This window comes from Syngnathus scovelli, chromosome 20 (assembly GCF_024217435.2).
Source record: "Syngnathus scovelli strain Florida chromosome 20, RoL_Ssco_1.2, whole genome shotgun sequence".
Taxonomy (NCBI): domain Eukaryota; kingdom Metazoa; phylum Chordata; class Actinopteri; order Syngnathiformes; family Syngnathidae; genus Syngnathus; species Syngnathus scovelli.
This window is the reverse complement of record NC_090866.1, coordinates 3,650,554-3,665,250: the sequence shown is the minus strand read 5'-3', so window position 1 is coordinate 3,665,250 and position 14,697 is coordinate 3,650,554. Positions and strand designations below refer to the sequence as shown.

The window sequence follows — 14,697 nt, the reverse complement described above, 5'->3', positions numbered from 1 at the left end:
CCATATATCGCATAAAGCGTAACTCTACGCAATGACAATCTTTGGACGACAGCCACCGACTGAAGCGCTGTTCAGAACAGCACAATATGAGATAAAGACGGATAAAGTCACAATGGACCCTTCTGCGTCTAATGACTCTGAGGATGAAAGTTCGGACTCAGAAGTTGTTTGTTTAATGGGGGTCGGGAAGAATTCAGACTGGCTTCGCTTGGTAGAAAACATACAAGTTCGTACATTCATTTAGCTTCGTTAGCTAGCTAATCAGAAATAACCTTTAACTTTGTGAACCTTTAAATTGCGGACGTTATGTGACGTGAGGTGATTTTCGTGTGATCACATCGCGCAGGTCTGTTGTGCAGTCCTCACAGTAAAAAAAATGCAGTGGAATTTCCTCTGTGGATGATTTTCATGCAATATTTTGTATGCATCGACCTCAGTTTTAAAGCTAGCTTCAAAATTTGTATCGAATAAATAAATCATTTTTGATTGATTGACTGATTTTTATTGAACATATAAATCTAAACTATTTCAAGAAAAAAATGTATGGAGGTAGTTTTACATGTTCAAAGGGAGTAGGAAGAAGTAAAATAACCTAATATCAATTTATTCCACTAGTAGGTCATGTATATGCAAAAAAAGACCATAAAGTCAAAACAAAACACTTCTGTTAACACCAGTATAAGCGTGGTTGTAAGTACATAAGACAAAAAGCCTTGCTCACGTGTACTGATAGATCAATGAACTACACTTGTATATTAGGGGGTTAATTTTATTGTCACGTCACATAAGTGCTAATATGCAGCCACGAAGACTGACAAAAATTACCATTTGTACCTTTCTTGTGCGTAGGTTTCTATTGGCCGTGGTTTTGGCGTGACCTACCAACTTGTGTCCCCATGTTGCCCTTTAATGATCTCCAGGCTTCACTGCACTTTTTCTCAAAGGGAAGATGGACATTGGACAGTGACAGACAAGCAGGTACCCATTAGTTAGTAGGACTGTGCTGTCAATTCATTAGCATACCGCAGGACCTGACGTTGAAGTGTAGCTTTTTCAAGTTTGTACATTTCAGTCGATACAGAAATGTATGTTGTTTGTGGTGTATAAAACATATTTTTCTGTTCTTTATGTGATCACCGTCAGAGTCTCAATGGTGTGTGGGTGAATGGGATCCGCATACCCACTGAAAAAGCCCACCTGCTTCAGCTTGGCGATTCCGTGCGTCTCGGTGTTCCTATCGTGGGATCCAAAGCTGAGTTTGACTACAAACTTGTGAAGCGACCCCTCAGAGAAATTCAACACAAATTGGTAAAAGGGCAGAAAACAAGCACCAAAGTAGTGAGCGTACCTATGAAAAGGAAGCTGATCGAGGAAGAAGGGGAGCCATCTACCTCAAAGACTAAATTGTGCTGCTGCTCGGACCTAGACACGTCGGCGGCACACGCATGCCCGCTGTCTCCAGCCGAGCACCAAGAGTGTCGCACTTGCGCCCAGCTGATGGAGGCCCCTCCCAAACCACATGTGGAAGACTCGGAGCGGGCCTGTGGTGGCTTAGATGTCCCATGTGACCTTCACAACTTGCAGATGCACATGTTGTTCCCTTTGACATTACATTCTGCCTTGACAAAGACGACAATTGCCAGAACACCTCTCTGCTCTCCCTCTTGCAGATATAGCCAGAACATCTCCATGCTCAGGGAGCAGGTAGACAGCACACAGAGGCAGGTGACCTCGCTGGAAGGTGAGCCCCAATCAGCCGACCCATTTAGGGAGGAGCAGATCAACCAGCTACAACGACAGCTCAAGACACTCCAAGCCAAGCTGCTGAAAATGAAAATGTTTGAGAGGTCCGTCCGTGAAACTAAGAAGCAACAAGAGGTGAGAACATGCTCAAAGAAAATCTTGTTCCATTATGAACCGATTTGTATTTTAAATGAATTGCATCTTAAGTAATACATGCGGCTGGAATTTAAAAAAAACAAAAAATCCCTGCCAACCATGCAGAAATTGAGCTTAGTTTGTGTTTTTTTTTTCTTATTATGGCCTCAGAAGACACAGCAGCAAAAGGAGCTGATGGAAAAGCAGTTAGAAAACACCTTGCAGGAGGTAAACATCATATCGTACATAAGACACCATCACCAACAACAGAGAGCAGAGCTGGATGCGGAAGGCATAGAAGGCAAAACGTTCTGACAAAGTGTAATTGAGTAACTCTAGCACATATAGATAAAATGATGTCTCTAATATGTGAAGAAATAGCCAATATGTCACTAACATAACCAATGATCGTCTATGTGACCAAATGAATAACCAAAGCCACTAGCATAATCAAGGACCGACAGTCATGACACATTCCACGTTGTATTTTTTTTCTCGTTGTTCAATTTGTTCTCGCTCATTAGCAGAGAAAAGTAATGGATGAACTTGTGGTTTTTTTTGAAAATGTTCAAGATTCTGTTGGACAAAAACAAAGAACTCGAAGTGACTAAGGTGGGTGTCCACACCCAGGATCTTTTTAGCGCAGCGCATTTGCAGCACCTCACACTATTTCTGTTTCCAGGCGGAGAAGGAAAAGGCGAGGGCCCAAAAGGAGGAAGTTGTCACGCAAGTGACCACGACCCTGGAAAACGAGCTTCAGTGCATCATCTGCTCTGAGCTCCTTATTGAGGTGACAGTCAGTAGAAGCCGCTCGCATTTGATCATATCAAGGAATACCAAAAATTGACAACTTTTTCCCTTTAGGCTGTCACCCTAAACTGTGCTCATAGCTTCTGCTGCTATTGCATCAAGCAGTGGCGCAAAAAGAAAGAGGAGTGCCCCATCTGCCGGCAGGCCATCAAGTCCCAAACCCAATGTCTGGCGCTGAACAACTTCATCGACAGCATGGTGGAGAACCTAAGTTTGGATATGAAGATCAGACGGCAGACGCTTGTCTCTGAGAGGAAAGGAGAGTTGTGCATTAAATCAAGTCACGATGGAGCAGGAGCCGAAACATCAACATAATCTTTTTGTTCTGCTGAAGGTTATGACTTTTACATACTTTCAACAGTCCAAAAGGAAATACCTGTCGGGATGACCAAGACATTAGTGATGAGAAGGAATACTGACAGTAATATACTTGTGACATCACAACAAATGAGACACAACGTGTAATGACAGCAAGACCTTCATCGTTAGTCAGAATGTCAACATCTGGATGCAGACCACCTCTTCACTGCAGTAAAGAAAGAGTGTGTGAACTGCTGAAGGATTAAGAACCCTCGAGCCGATGTCCATAACAGCAGCTTCTGCTCCTAGGACACCCAGAACTGGATTTTCTTGTAGTCTTGTCTTGACAGTTGATGCGCTTCTCCAGGATGTTCCTAGGACGTTTTGGAAACAGATCGAGTTAAGATCTGTGTTGTTTTTGTTTCTAGGAAATATGTTTGCATGCCAAAAGATTAAATAGTTTCTGTTTGAGTATAATACCTGACACATTCACTTTTCTAATTTCCTGGCTCCTTGTAGATTTATTGGTGGCAATTTTTACTTAAAACATCCAGTTTATTTTCCTGAGCACAGCCGTTGCGATTCCCCTACTGTCCTGTGGGTAGCAGTATTTTGTTATTGCATTGATAGCCGTAGCTATGGAAACGCGCGGCTCACAAAGACAGCAGGTACGTCTTCACACAGTGAATACAAATTTTATTTGATCAATAGTGTATAAAATTATATTGCCATGAGTCTTACCCAATTAAATCGGCAGAAGAGGTGGTACGCACGGGTTTAGTCACAGTTGATGAAAGTGGGCTGGACTTTTTAATTCTGTCTTAGCATGATTGGTGGAATGTTGTAGCATTTTAAAAATTGTGATGTTTTAACAAAGCTAATGATACAGTATTAGCATGATTACAGGATTTTTTTTTTGCATTTTAAAAATTGTAATGTTTTAACAAAGCAAAGGATATTCTCTAACGTTAGAATAGAATAGAATGCCCTTTATTGTCATTTTACAGCTTAGTTGTACAACGAAATTCGGATAGCTGCTCCCTTCCTAGTGCAAACATTACAAAATTTACAAAAGTACAAAAGGAACTCTGAGGATAAAAGTGAAAGATCTTATTTACAGTATAGCTCAGGTATGGGCAAACTACGGCCCGCGGGCCACATCCGGCCCGCGGGACCGTTTAATCCGGCCCGCCAACCCTAAATAAATTGTATTATTAAACTTTTTTTTTTCGGTCATTTTGCCTGCAATGACTGCGTTTCCCCAGTAGATGGGGAACCACTCGCCTGCGCATTTACTACCGGAAGCCGTGTCAGAAAGCTCGGTGCACACAAGTGCGTGTACGTACTCAGTAGTACGGAAATGGCGCACTCGCGCTCTATTTGTAGCAGTGCCGAATTTAGAGCGTGGGCTGTGACGACAGCATTCTTGTAATTTGCGCGCCGAGTTTTCGGATACAGTTTTACGCTAAAGCCACCCACAAACCTTCCCCTGGAATCCTTCCATTAAAATGAGTCGCCCAAGGAAAAGCAAGGTGGACACTGAGTGCCGAGTGTTTAAAAAGAGTGGCCAATTTGGCTCGACGTACGCGACGTGACGTTCAGCCACATGAACATCAACATCAAATGAACACTGAAAATGAAGGGGAGGCTTTCAAGTTTCTTGTAAAAAAATGCATTTTGAATATGATCTGTACAAATAGCAGGGATTGAAACTAGCGACCATTCTCATTTTCAAACAATGCAGGATGCTCAAGGACATTGATGCACCACCTGTTTGTGACTAATCTTAACCTTTAAAGTTCTTAAGGCTTACTTTAAGGAAGTGTTTTCCGTTTCCTCACCTCTGTTACCAGGTGTTTGTGAGTTAAAACTCTGCTCTGATTTTCAGATACCCCTCACCGTGTTGCCGTTTTGATTACTTTATTTGGATGTATGCTTTCACCGATTCTTCAAGATGATATATTTGGTCAGAATGTTTGCCGTTTGTTGTGATCTCATAAGATAAACATACATCTTTCATTAATCTGACCTGCAGGCACTGAAGTGATGGAGACTGTTATTCATAATAACAGTGTCATATTTTATGAGAATCACTGATAGCAGTTTTTTAGGGATGTTTTTTTTTTTTAATGCTGTTAATAAATGCATTTGTTTTCAAAAAACTTTTTTTGAATATCCATGCTTTACTACCTACTAAAGGCCAAAACCTTTTATGCAATGACCTTTACAGGTCGTTTATATTACTTCACACAAACACTACATCCATCTGGTCCTGGTTCGGCCCCCCGGTCAAAATTTAGAACCCAATTCGGCCCGCAAGTCAAAAAGTTTGCCCACCCCTGGTATAGCTACTAGTCTAAGAATGAAGGTTAAAAAAAATGTATTTACAGTATGTTCAATGTTAGTATATGTATTAACATAATAATTATTGCACGTTGTTTTAAAGGAGTATCGGTGTTGTATTATAGCTGGTGTTATTTTCTCTCAGAGTTCAGAGCAGTGATGGCTCTTGGGAAGAAACTGTTTTTCAGTCTGGTAGTCCTTGTTCGAATGCCTCTGTAGCGCCTCCCAGAAGGAAGTAGTTCAAACAGCTGGGAGGCGGAATGTGTGTTGTCTTTGATGATGTTGTGAGCTCTGCTGACACACCGGGTGTTGTATATGTCCGTCAGGGAGGGGAGACGGCAGCCGATGATCCTTTGCGCTGCTTTGACTGTCCTCTGTAGCCTCCCTCTATCTGCAGCAGCAGTTATACTTGAAGTAGCAGTGATTCTTGTTCATACATTATTTGTGCGTTCATAAAACCACTTTAACAGTATATTTAGACTTAAATAAGTAACATGTAGGATATCTAGATGGTGGCTCGTCTGAAATACAAGCTATGCTTTACAATCATGTTTTTACAAAATGCATGATCATTATATGTACTTTTTTTAGTTGTAGTCCTCCACAAACCACCAACAATCATGTCAAGGCTCACTGGAGGCCCAACTATGTTAGCTGTGGACCACAGGAGATTAAGGAGGACCATTGCTGAAAAGCCAAACTGGTCCTTAAGCCTTGTGCCCTTTCTATCAACTCTCTGCCTAGACTGTATTGTAAAACATTTTGAGGGTATGCCATTGTTTTTATTAGCATTCATATTCTAGTCAATAATTTTAGAGAGACTAATCCAATGCTCCGTCTTTGGCAGAAACTCCTATCTATGAAGAGCTTACGCTCAGCCAGAAAGACTATGTGCAGGAAAGACTGCCGCTCTCTCTCCCCCTTTCTGTGACTGCCAACTTGGTCGATGATGGCATCTACTGGCGGCGGTCCTGTGAGCAACGGTGGGACATTTGTGACGTGTCTCACTACAACCACAGCTGGAAGCGAATGTTTTTCGAGAGGCACCTGGAAAACATTCTCGAGCACTTCATCCCAGAAACAACGTCCCTCAAGACCGTTACCGATGAGATCCCGCTGTGTGAGGCGTATGTGAGGAGGCTGGATATCTCCCAGATGCTGCCACCCATTAAGGAGAACAAGGGAGATGCCGTAGACTGGTTGAGTGACACCGACTCGGATGCAGCTCATATGGAACACTATGACTTCCGCAGTCTCCTGAAGCAGCTGAGCTGTCTCGAAGAGTTCCACTTGACCTACAGGGTCAAACATTGCGGGATGAACTTTGAATGGAAAATGACGGAGATGGCTCAGCGAGACTGTGAGACTCTTGCCATGGCCCTTCAATTCTGCAAGACCTTGAAGGTATGCACCCCCTTTGTCATGTAACAAATAATTGAATAATAATAATAATTGAAAACAATTATTTCAGAACAGAACTGCTTAATATTTCTGCAGGTTGTACGACTCTATGAAAGTCACATTGATGACGAAAAGTGCAAGTTGCTGGCCAAACACCTAACAGCGCACCCATCCCTTCTTGAGCTCAACCTTTCCCACAACGTAATTGAAGATAAGGGGGCCAAGGCCGTCAGCAATCTTATCAACAGCAGCAAACTGGAGATCCTCAACCTGAGCGACAACATCATTCGAGACGTGGGAGCCAATGCCATTGCCAAAGCCTTGTTCAATAACTGCACTCTTTTGTCCCTCAACCTAAGAATCAACCGTGTGACCGACAATGGGGGGCTCGCCATTGCCAAGGCCTTAGTGAGGAACCGCACCCTGCTTCATCTGCACCTTGGAGCCAACCTCATGACTGAGCCCACTGCCATAATGTTTTCGAAAGTTCTGGTTAAAAATCAAACGCTGAAGACCATCAACCTCTCCTGCAATAAATTGGGTGTTGTGAGCATTATACAACTTTTTTATTCAGCTTTGTTTTTGAGAACTACAGCCAAGATTTTGCCTTAATCATACTGCTTTTATTTCCCATGTGAACAGGATGGAGGCAAAGCTCTGGGGGAGGCCATAGTTCAAAACAGCTGCTTAACGGAATGCGATGTCCGTCTGACGGATATCAATGAGCAAAGTGCCTCCGTCATCAACCAGGTGGTTTGCACCAATAGGAACGCCACCAACCAGGTGCTCTTCATCCATGACAGCGACTTCATCATAGACGAGGTGATTGACAGCAGTAAGAGCGACTCCATCACCGATGAGGTGATTGGCAGCAGTAAGAGTGACTCCATCACCGATGAGGTGATTGGCACCAGTATCCAAAACTTAGAGGAAGAACAGGAACAAGGTGACGAGGTGCAATCACAAGGCAATGAGGTGCAACCACAAGGTGACGAGGTGCAACCACAAGATGAGGCGCCACAAGAACAAGACGGTACGGTTGACGTCAGATTCTTGTTTTCTGTTAAACCTGCTTTATTGTTGTACAACTTTGCAATCTTCATATGCAAAAAAGCAAAACATGGTTTCTCTTTTTGCATCCACAGGAACCATCTGAAACAACCACTTCCAAAAGCAGAATCTGATTCTCTTTGTGGACTTTTTCATTTTATTTAATATTTTGTTCCAGCATATTGATGATTGGTCAATCTAGTCAATCCAAGTGTAAAAAATACAATATCAATAAACAGGTTAATAACTCACAAATGTTTGCTTGAAAGCTGAGTGTAGATAAGTAGTTAAGCCATATTAGTTACTTGAACTGTTTTCAGACCACTGGCGGAGATAGCGTTTTTTTTTTTTTCCTGAGGGGGCTAATACCGCATTTATTTAAAAAAAAAATCACAATTGACGGATTGTTAATACCCATCCTTACCTGAAACATTTCACATGTTCTGCAAACACATAGATTGATCAAATTGAACCACATCTTCCCCCAGAGAGCAACATCTTACTTCATATCTGTTGATTTGCACGAACAATCCAGTGGCCTCAGGAATTTGCGAGCAAAATCGCCCCGACATCTGCATCGCAGCACTCAGATCTTTCAAGCCATCTTTTTGTTTTATTCCAAGTGACACTATCAGTCGTGAGTGCAGGGCCCCTGCCTATTTTCATCGTCTTTGAGAGCCAGCTCTCTGCTTTGTCTCTCTGATAGGCATCAGCAACTGCAGCAGCATCTCAGCAGTAGCTCTATTACACTGCCAGGAAGTCAGAAAAAACATTGCATTTGAAACAATCAAAAGGTGACATGCATATAAACACACAAAGGTAAACTCGATTTAGACGACCGAGGGCAAGATGTTTGTTGGTAATAGCTCAATTGCTAGGCACTTACAGTTAAAAAAAATAAAAGATAGCTGATTATTAAAGGCAACACTGAACTAGTAGACAAAGTTTTGATATTACAATGTTCGTGTGTTTTTGTCATTTGTACAAAATTTACAGCGAGTGTGAAAGCTTAGAAGAAAATGAGTGTAGTGCTTGTGTCCTTTAGCGCTCCTCTACTGAATTATTAATAACGAGTGTTGCTATATTTACCAAGCCAGGAAGTGTAATGTCATCTCGACCAAGCCATTTCTGCTAATGGAATATTCTGCATTGCTCTCAGGCATTGGGAAACATTTTCAAGTTGCACCAGCTTTGAAATTCCAGCATTGAATATTTTGCTTTGCAAATTAATATTTCAAAGAAGAGATTTTTTTTTTTTTTTACTATACGGTTATTTAAATGACCCAGCACACTGTTTGTAGTCACCCTAAAAAGGCTCCACAGTATTTATTTTTTAGGTAAAGTTGTAGACTGAGTGCTATTCATTGGACAAATATGTTGTAAGTGTCAAGATCTCTCTGTTTCCTTGTTTTAATGTCATAGTTTCGGTTCACTTGTCTGTGTGCTCGCCCCTCCCCTCCTGTGTCTGCTCACAATCTGTGTAATTGCCGTCACCTGCCTCTCGTTACCTGTCTTGTATTTAAGTCCTGTCTGCGTGTCACTCCCTGCGGATTGTTCTAGTCTCTTGTCTGCAGTCTGTTCTAGACTTGTTTTGTCTTTCTGTTCCGTTATTCATGTCCATAGTCGAGTATCTATAGTTTTCCTTTTGAGTTTGCTCAATAAACCCTGGTCCAAGCTGCATTTGGTCACCCTGCTCCATTCCCTCCATGACAGTAAGCAGTAGGGGTGCTTGGTTATGTGATTTTTGGCTTTATAGCACAGTAGAGGACTGACCTGACAAAATAGCCACAGTATATGAACCAACAATAACATATTGGGTTCTCCTCTGTCCTATTTTTCATCCTAATCCTGTTTGAGGGTCATAACGAGGTCTCCACGCAAGAGCCGTTTCTGTGCAGGGACTGATGGTTGTGATTGAGGCAGCCTTCGTTGTTGTGTACAATGAGCACAGGAAAGTAGCGCGCATCCTGGTACGCCGGAGGGCTCTCCTCGCTGCTCCGCTGGCCCGTTAGGCAACGTGTGCTTTCCATTGGGCAACTTGGGGGCTCGTTCAGGTTCCCGCCGCTCCTCCACAGGCAGCTCCGTCTGGAGCCATATAGCCGGCCCAGCGAGAAGCGGCTGGCGCTGAAGGGCAGACACGGGCTCGCCGTGTTGTAGATGCTCAGGGCACTGCGTGAGAAGACTGAGGAACTGCTGATGGCGTGGTGGCACCACTGGCAGTTCTGCCTGTAGCTGCCGTAGCGATGGCAAGCCGAGTAGTTCTGGCAGGTTCCAGAGAGCTGGACCAGGTCCAACAGAACCGCCTCAGAGTAGCTGGGGACAAGTTGCTGATTGGAGCGGATGTGCCACTCCAGCTCTGTGCTGTCGATGGTGTTGACCCGTGGGATGTGCCTGCAATAAGGACGCTCCTCTGAAGGTGTCAATGGCACATAGTCGAAGCCGAAAAGCTTCTCCACGTGGTAGTGGACGCAGGCGGTTTGGAACTCCATCAGCACCCGTAAAGGCCAGGAACGAGTCAAAGCAGTCGCTGTCCAGAAAGCGGAATGCGATGCGTACCAGGGAAGATGATGTGGCTCACTGAAGGCAGTCATGTATTCCTTAAAGTCTAGATTCTTCAGGTGCATCCCCTCACGGGCCTCCATGTAGTCGTCCAGGCCCTCGTTCTCTGTGAAGAACCTAGCCCGCTGCGTCAAGTAAGAGTTCTCCGACTCCACGTTGGCAAAGCTGAAGCACTTGGTGAACCTCAGCTTGGTCATGGCAAAGCGCTCAAGGCCCTGCAAGTGTTTTGAGATGTCCTTCACCCCGCAATTCCCGTAGTCAAACTCCGCTTCGGCCACATGCGTGTTGACCCTCTCATGGTAGACCTGAGTAGAGGTGAGGGCGTCCCCATTACGATATCGTGTCACCTGCCGCGTTCTTCTCACGTAGTGGTAGCTGATAGCCTTCCACCAGATGCACGGCGTGGCCTGCTTCATCCTCCATACGCGCTCGGCCACGTTGTCCGCATCCACTTTGTACTGCATCTCGTTCCTGGTGTAGCGGTGCCAGCACTCCACGAGGTAGACCACGTAGAGCATAACCAGGAAGGCCAGGGGGATGTAGATGTAGCCATTGGAGCAGGGACTGTCGTGGTACATCATGGATTTCACCTTGCAGGCGCTGTCGAAGAAGAGGCGTGTGACGGTGGTCACCTGGCACCAGGTCATGACGCCCACACAACCGTACATGAGCAAACTGAGCAGCAGGCATTTCCAGTGCGTGTCCTGACACAAGGACTTCAGCAGCGACTGTTTCTGAGGCCGCAGCTGCACACAAAGGGTACGACCACATTTGTTATCTTGTATGCTTATAAGATAATCTTTGACATAGTTGGCAAAAATACTTCTATGAAGCTAAAAATGGCTCAAAATCAGAGACTTGTGCATATGAAATATTTAGTTCAATATTCTATGTTGTAAGTGCTTTTCCATAGTTTATGCATGAGCGGTTGCACATGTCACGGTCTGTGTGGATTGCAACGCAGAGACTAAAAGTCTGAGAAATTCCTATTGGTGCACAAGTACAATGTGTGTCCGTCTGAATTTGCATCTTCTTCATCTTCTTCAATGAAGTCAATGTGCTTGCTAGTTCAAGTCCATATCATGTCCATATTCAATTCAGCAAGCCAATGACGATGCGGCATGGGTAAGATGCTAGTGGCGTCCTTCATCACCTCAAGGAAGAGCGATCCCCGTGCCTGGATCATGAGTTAGTCACGCTTGTATTGGGAAGGCTGCCATGCAACCCTGGCATGATTCAAAAGTCCCATGCAGGAAGGGCCTGATTATTACTACTGTGTTCATTCAACAGTAAACGCCAGGCTGCAAATAAAAGTGCAAATCAGGGGTTTTAAGATTTTTTCCCCCCCAAAAAAAAGTTTAATTTCAACCAAATGGTATTTAGTGTCTGGATTTTCTCCACAGGTCAAACGTTGAACACAACAGTCACTGCATTGATGTATTGAATCCAACATGTCAGCAGCAGCACTTCAAGTGACAAGCAAGCGTCAATAATACATGTTCATATTTAAAGCTTCTCACTTCCACCTTGGTCACAAGGTTGTGCACCTCATTGCGAGGGTTAATTTTAACATTAAAATGACTCCCATTGAAACGATGAGGCCTTTGCTTAGCGTTGTCCGCACATGTTCTACAAGTACAATCAATACATGACACAGTTAATGGCTCATGTTACTCTTTAGTGCCTTCATTCAAGCAGCGGGCATACAGAGTATATTAACATCATTGGCAGCAGAGTATATGAGCTCCAATCTGCATTATGTTTTACAAAAGAAGGATAAATATAGAATAAATACTAAAAGATATGTGTCGCCCTCAAAACCTTACAATAGAAGGGAATCCTTGCCGTGTCTTTGATTAAGTACCGCTTTCACACTCCCACTCATAGACACTGTCTTGACATAATAAGATCAGTTATGTTATGTAAAAAGCCTCTTGTGCAACAGATATTTTGAGGTTACAAGTTTGACTGAGCCATCATTCGATATTTGATTAGGTTATATTCTGTCTGTGTTCAACTGAATACAACATCTGCCTCTGGTTATGATCTGGAGACAGAATTGTTTTAAAGGGGGTGAATAAATCAAAGGACAGGGTACTTGTGGTTAGCTTATCTGCTGCATATTTTAGACCACGTCTTGTTCTGAAACTTGTTAATATCATTGTCCTCCGCCCTAATTTGGACACCAATCAAGCTGTTAAAATTAACTACCGTATTTGCCGGTGTACAGGTCGACTCGGTGTATAAGTCGACCCCCTAAAATTCGACGGAAATTTACGATTTTATGATATATCCTTTGTATAAGTCGAGCTCAATTGTTGCATTATATTAAACTTCAAAATTCAATATGCGAAATTTATTGACGAAATGTGTTCAAATTCCGGGAGGCCGTGCGCATGCGGCTGTTTATAAGCACCGCGGAGGAGATCGCGGAGCCTCATTCGACTTCCAGCGGCCGGCGAGCTCGCGCACGCCGCCCGGCACCAACGGGAGGCCGGAAATAGCTCCAAGCCGAGTGGATCTGCACTTTATAAGCACCGCAGAGGAGATCGCGGAGCCTCATTCAACTTCCAGCGGCCGGCGAGCTCGCGCACCCGCCCGGCACATCCGGGAGGCCGTGCGCACGCGCCAAGTGGCTGAAAACAGCCCCCGCCGAGCGGATCGGCTGTTTATAAGCACCGCGGAGGAGATCGCGGAGCCTCATTCGACTTCCAGCGGCCGGCGAGCTCGCGCACCCGCCCGGCACATCCGGGAGGCCGTGCGCACGCGCCAAGTGGCCGAAAATAGCCCCCGCCGAGCGGATCGGCTGTTTATAAGCATCGCGGAGGAGATCGCTGAGCCTCATTCGACTTCCAGCGGGCCGCGCACTCGCGCACACCGCCCGGCACATCCGGGAGGCCGTGCGCACGCGCCGAGTGGCCGAAAATAGCCCCCGCCGAGCGGATCGGCTGTTTATAAGCACCGCGGAGGAGATCGCTGAGCCTCATTCGACTTCCAGCGGGCCGCGCACTCGCGCACGCCGCCCGGTTCAAATTTTCTAAGTGCAACGCACAATGAGATGCATGAGAAACGGCCTTGGTTACCATCACATTTGAAGCGATGAATACGAAGTTAAATTTTATGACTCGGTGTATAAGTCGAGGTCGATTTTTTTCGGTCGATTTTGGATCGAAAAAGGTCGACCAATACACCGGGCAAATACGGTAAATACAAAATTCTATTTTTGCAATCAGATTATGAGGAACAGAAAGATCACTCCAATTACAGGCTAAGAATAATCACCAAATAGTGGTGCAAAACTATATTTTTTCACGTGGTTTTGTATTAATGGCCTGGAAGTGGATTTCTTAAAAAATCTATGACATTTCAAGGTTACAAATGTTGCAAAGACTGCACGCTCAGTTACTGATGTAGCAAAAAAGAAAAATAAGGCTTTGTGCCACTAAGTGTGCTCTCTGCCCTGCAAGAGGTCCCGGAACTCTATTTTGGACACCTATGATGCTTAACTTAACTAGTGATAAATAAGCCACTTAGTTCTCAGCAATTTGATTATTTCCACCAGAGCATTACTCCAACAACATAGTTAAATTCCCGCACCATTTGGATATGAACAAACACGACTAACCCTCTCACCGCACCTCAAGTCTAGAGCTGTCCGGCTCTGGCTCCTGTTCGGTTGCGACCGTGCAGGTGCTGCGTTCACTAGCCGCCGTGGCCGATGCTGGGGACATGATGACAAAAGAACGACTTCTTGCATGGAGCTTCACTTGGGATGGGATGAACCGGGTGCGGGCGCTATTGCTAAAATCCTAAACACATTGGGTAGCCACCTGACAAAGAATCATAACCAGGGAACCCCGACGCTCAATCGAAACATCTTCCAGGTGGGCGGTTCAGACGAACGACTGAGAGAGACTCAGTGCGCCGCGACGTCTAGTCGCCGAGACGAGAGCGCTTCAAGGGATGCTCAGAAACGACAAAGCCAGCTTCCCGTTCCCGATCGTGGCCTTGAAGGGTCAAAGAAGAAAATGTGTGCGCTGACATCTCCATGCCACCTAACAATGACGCGCGTGCACGCTGCACGATCGCGCGAGGGCGGAGCTGACACAGCACACCCGACTCCCCACACGCCCCCTTATTTGGAACCCTCTCATTTAAAATGAAAAAAAAAACAAAAAAAAAAAACGACGATACTCGACATACACAATATATGCGCACACCATCATAAGATGATATTTCCTTAATTATAACGTGCCCTGGATGTTGTCATTTAAAAAAAAAAAAACATTCATACGTTATATTGATTCATATGCGCACCTTAGGTTTAAACAGGATAGACTCTTAGCATAAAATGAA

General features: G+C 44.5%; 3 protein-coding genes and 1 long non-coding RNA gene across 6 annotated transcripts; 3 read left to right on the top strand and 1 right to left on the bottom strand.

The window, feature by feature from the left end:
* The first annotated feature begins 12 nt into the window (after positions 1 to 12).
* On the top strand, positions 13 to 3,465 carry rnf8 (ring finger protein 8, E3 ubiquitin protein ligase). 3 transcript variants are annotated; one of them, XM_049756606.1, is made up of 8 exons: positions 13 to 226; positions 850 to 978; positions 1,144 to 1,592; positions 1,671 to 1,878; positions 2,050 to 2,106; positions 2,452 to 2,490; positions 2,561 to 2,668; positions 2,743 to 3,465. In XM_049756606.1, the coding sequence occupies exons 1-8, from the start codon at positions 32 to 34 to the stop codon at positions 3,001 to 3,003; spliced, it is 1,446 nt and encodes a 481-aa protein (XP_049612563.1). In that variant the 5' UTR covers positions 13 to 31; the 3' UTR covers positions 3,004 to 3,465. The 3 variants fall into 3 exon arrangements, with proteins under 3 accessions (XP_049612563.1, XP_049612562.1, XP_049612561.1); XM_049756605.1 differs by having other exon boundaries at positions 1,144 to 1,878; positions 2,053 to 2,106; XM_049756604.1 differs by having other exon boundaries at positions 1,144 to 1,878.
* Positions 3,466 to 3,926: 461 nt separating this feature from the next.
* Positions 3,927 to 14,461, bottom strand: tmem151ba (transmembrane protein 151Ba). Its single transcript, XM_049756603.2, has 3 exons — positions 13,980 to 14,461; positions 6,379 to 11,087; positions 3,927 to 6,302 (listed from the first exon to the last, which is right to left on the bottom strand). The coding sequence occupies exons 1-2, from the start codon at positions 14,070 to 14,072 to the stop codon at positions 9,642 to 9,644; spliced, it is 1,539 nt and encodes a 512-aa protein (XP_049612560.1). The 5' UTR covers positions 14,073 to 14,461; the 3' UTR covers positions 3,927 to 6,302; positions 6,379 to 9,641.
* tcte1 (t-complex-associated-testis-expressed 1) lies at positions 5,952 to 8,037 on the top strand. Its single transcript, XM_049756607.1, has 5 exons — positions 5,952 to 6,099; positions 6,179 to 6,735; positions 6,829 to 7,278; positions 7,375 to 7,765; positions 7,878 to 8,037. The coding sequence occupies exons 1-5, from the start codon at positions 5,952 to 5,954 to the stop codon at positions 7,886 to 7,888; spliced, it is 1,557 nt and encodes a 518-aa protein (XP_049612564.1). The 3' UTR covers positions 7,889 to 8,037.
* On the top strand, positions 9,356 to 11,921 carry LOC125990020 (uncharacterized). The gene is made up of 3 exons (XR_007488792.1): positions 9,356 to 9,494; positions 10,939 to 11,100; positions 11,745 to 11,921. It is a non-coding gene; the product is annotated as an uncharacterized lncRNA (long non-coding RNA).
* Positions 14,462 to 14,697: the final 236 nt, after the last annotated feature.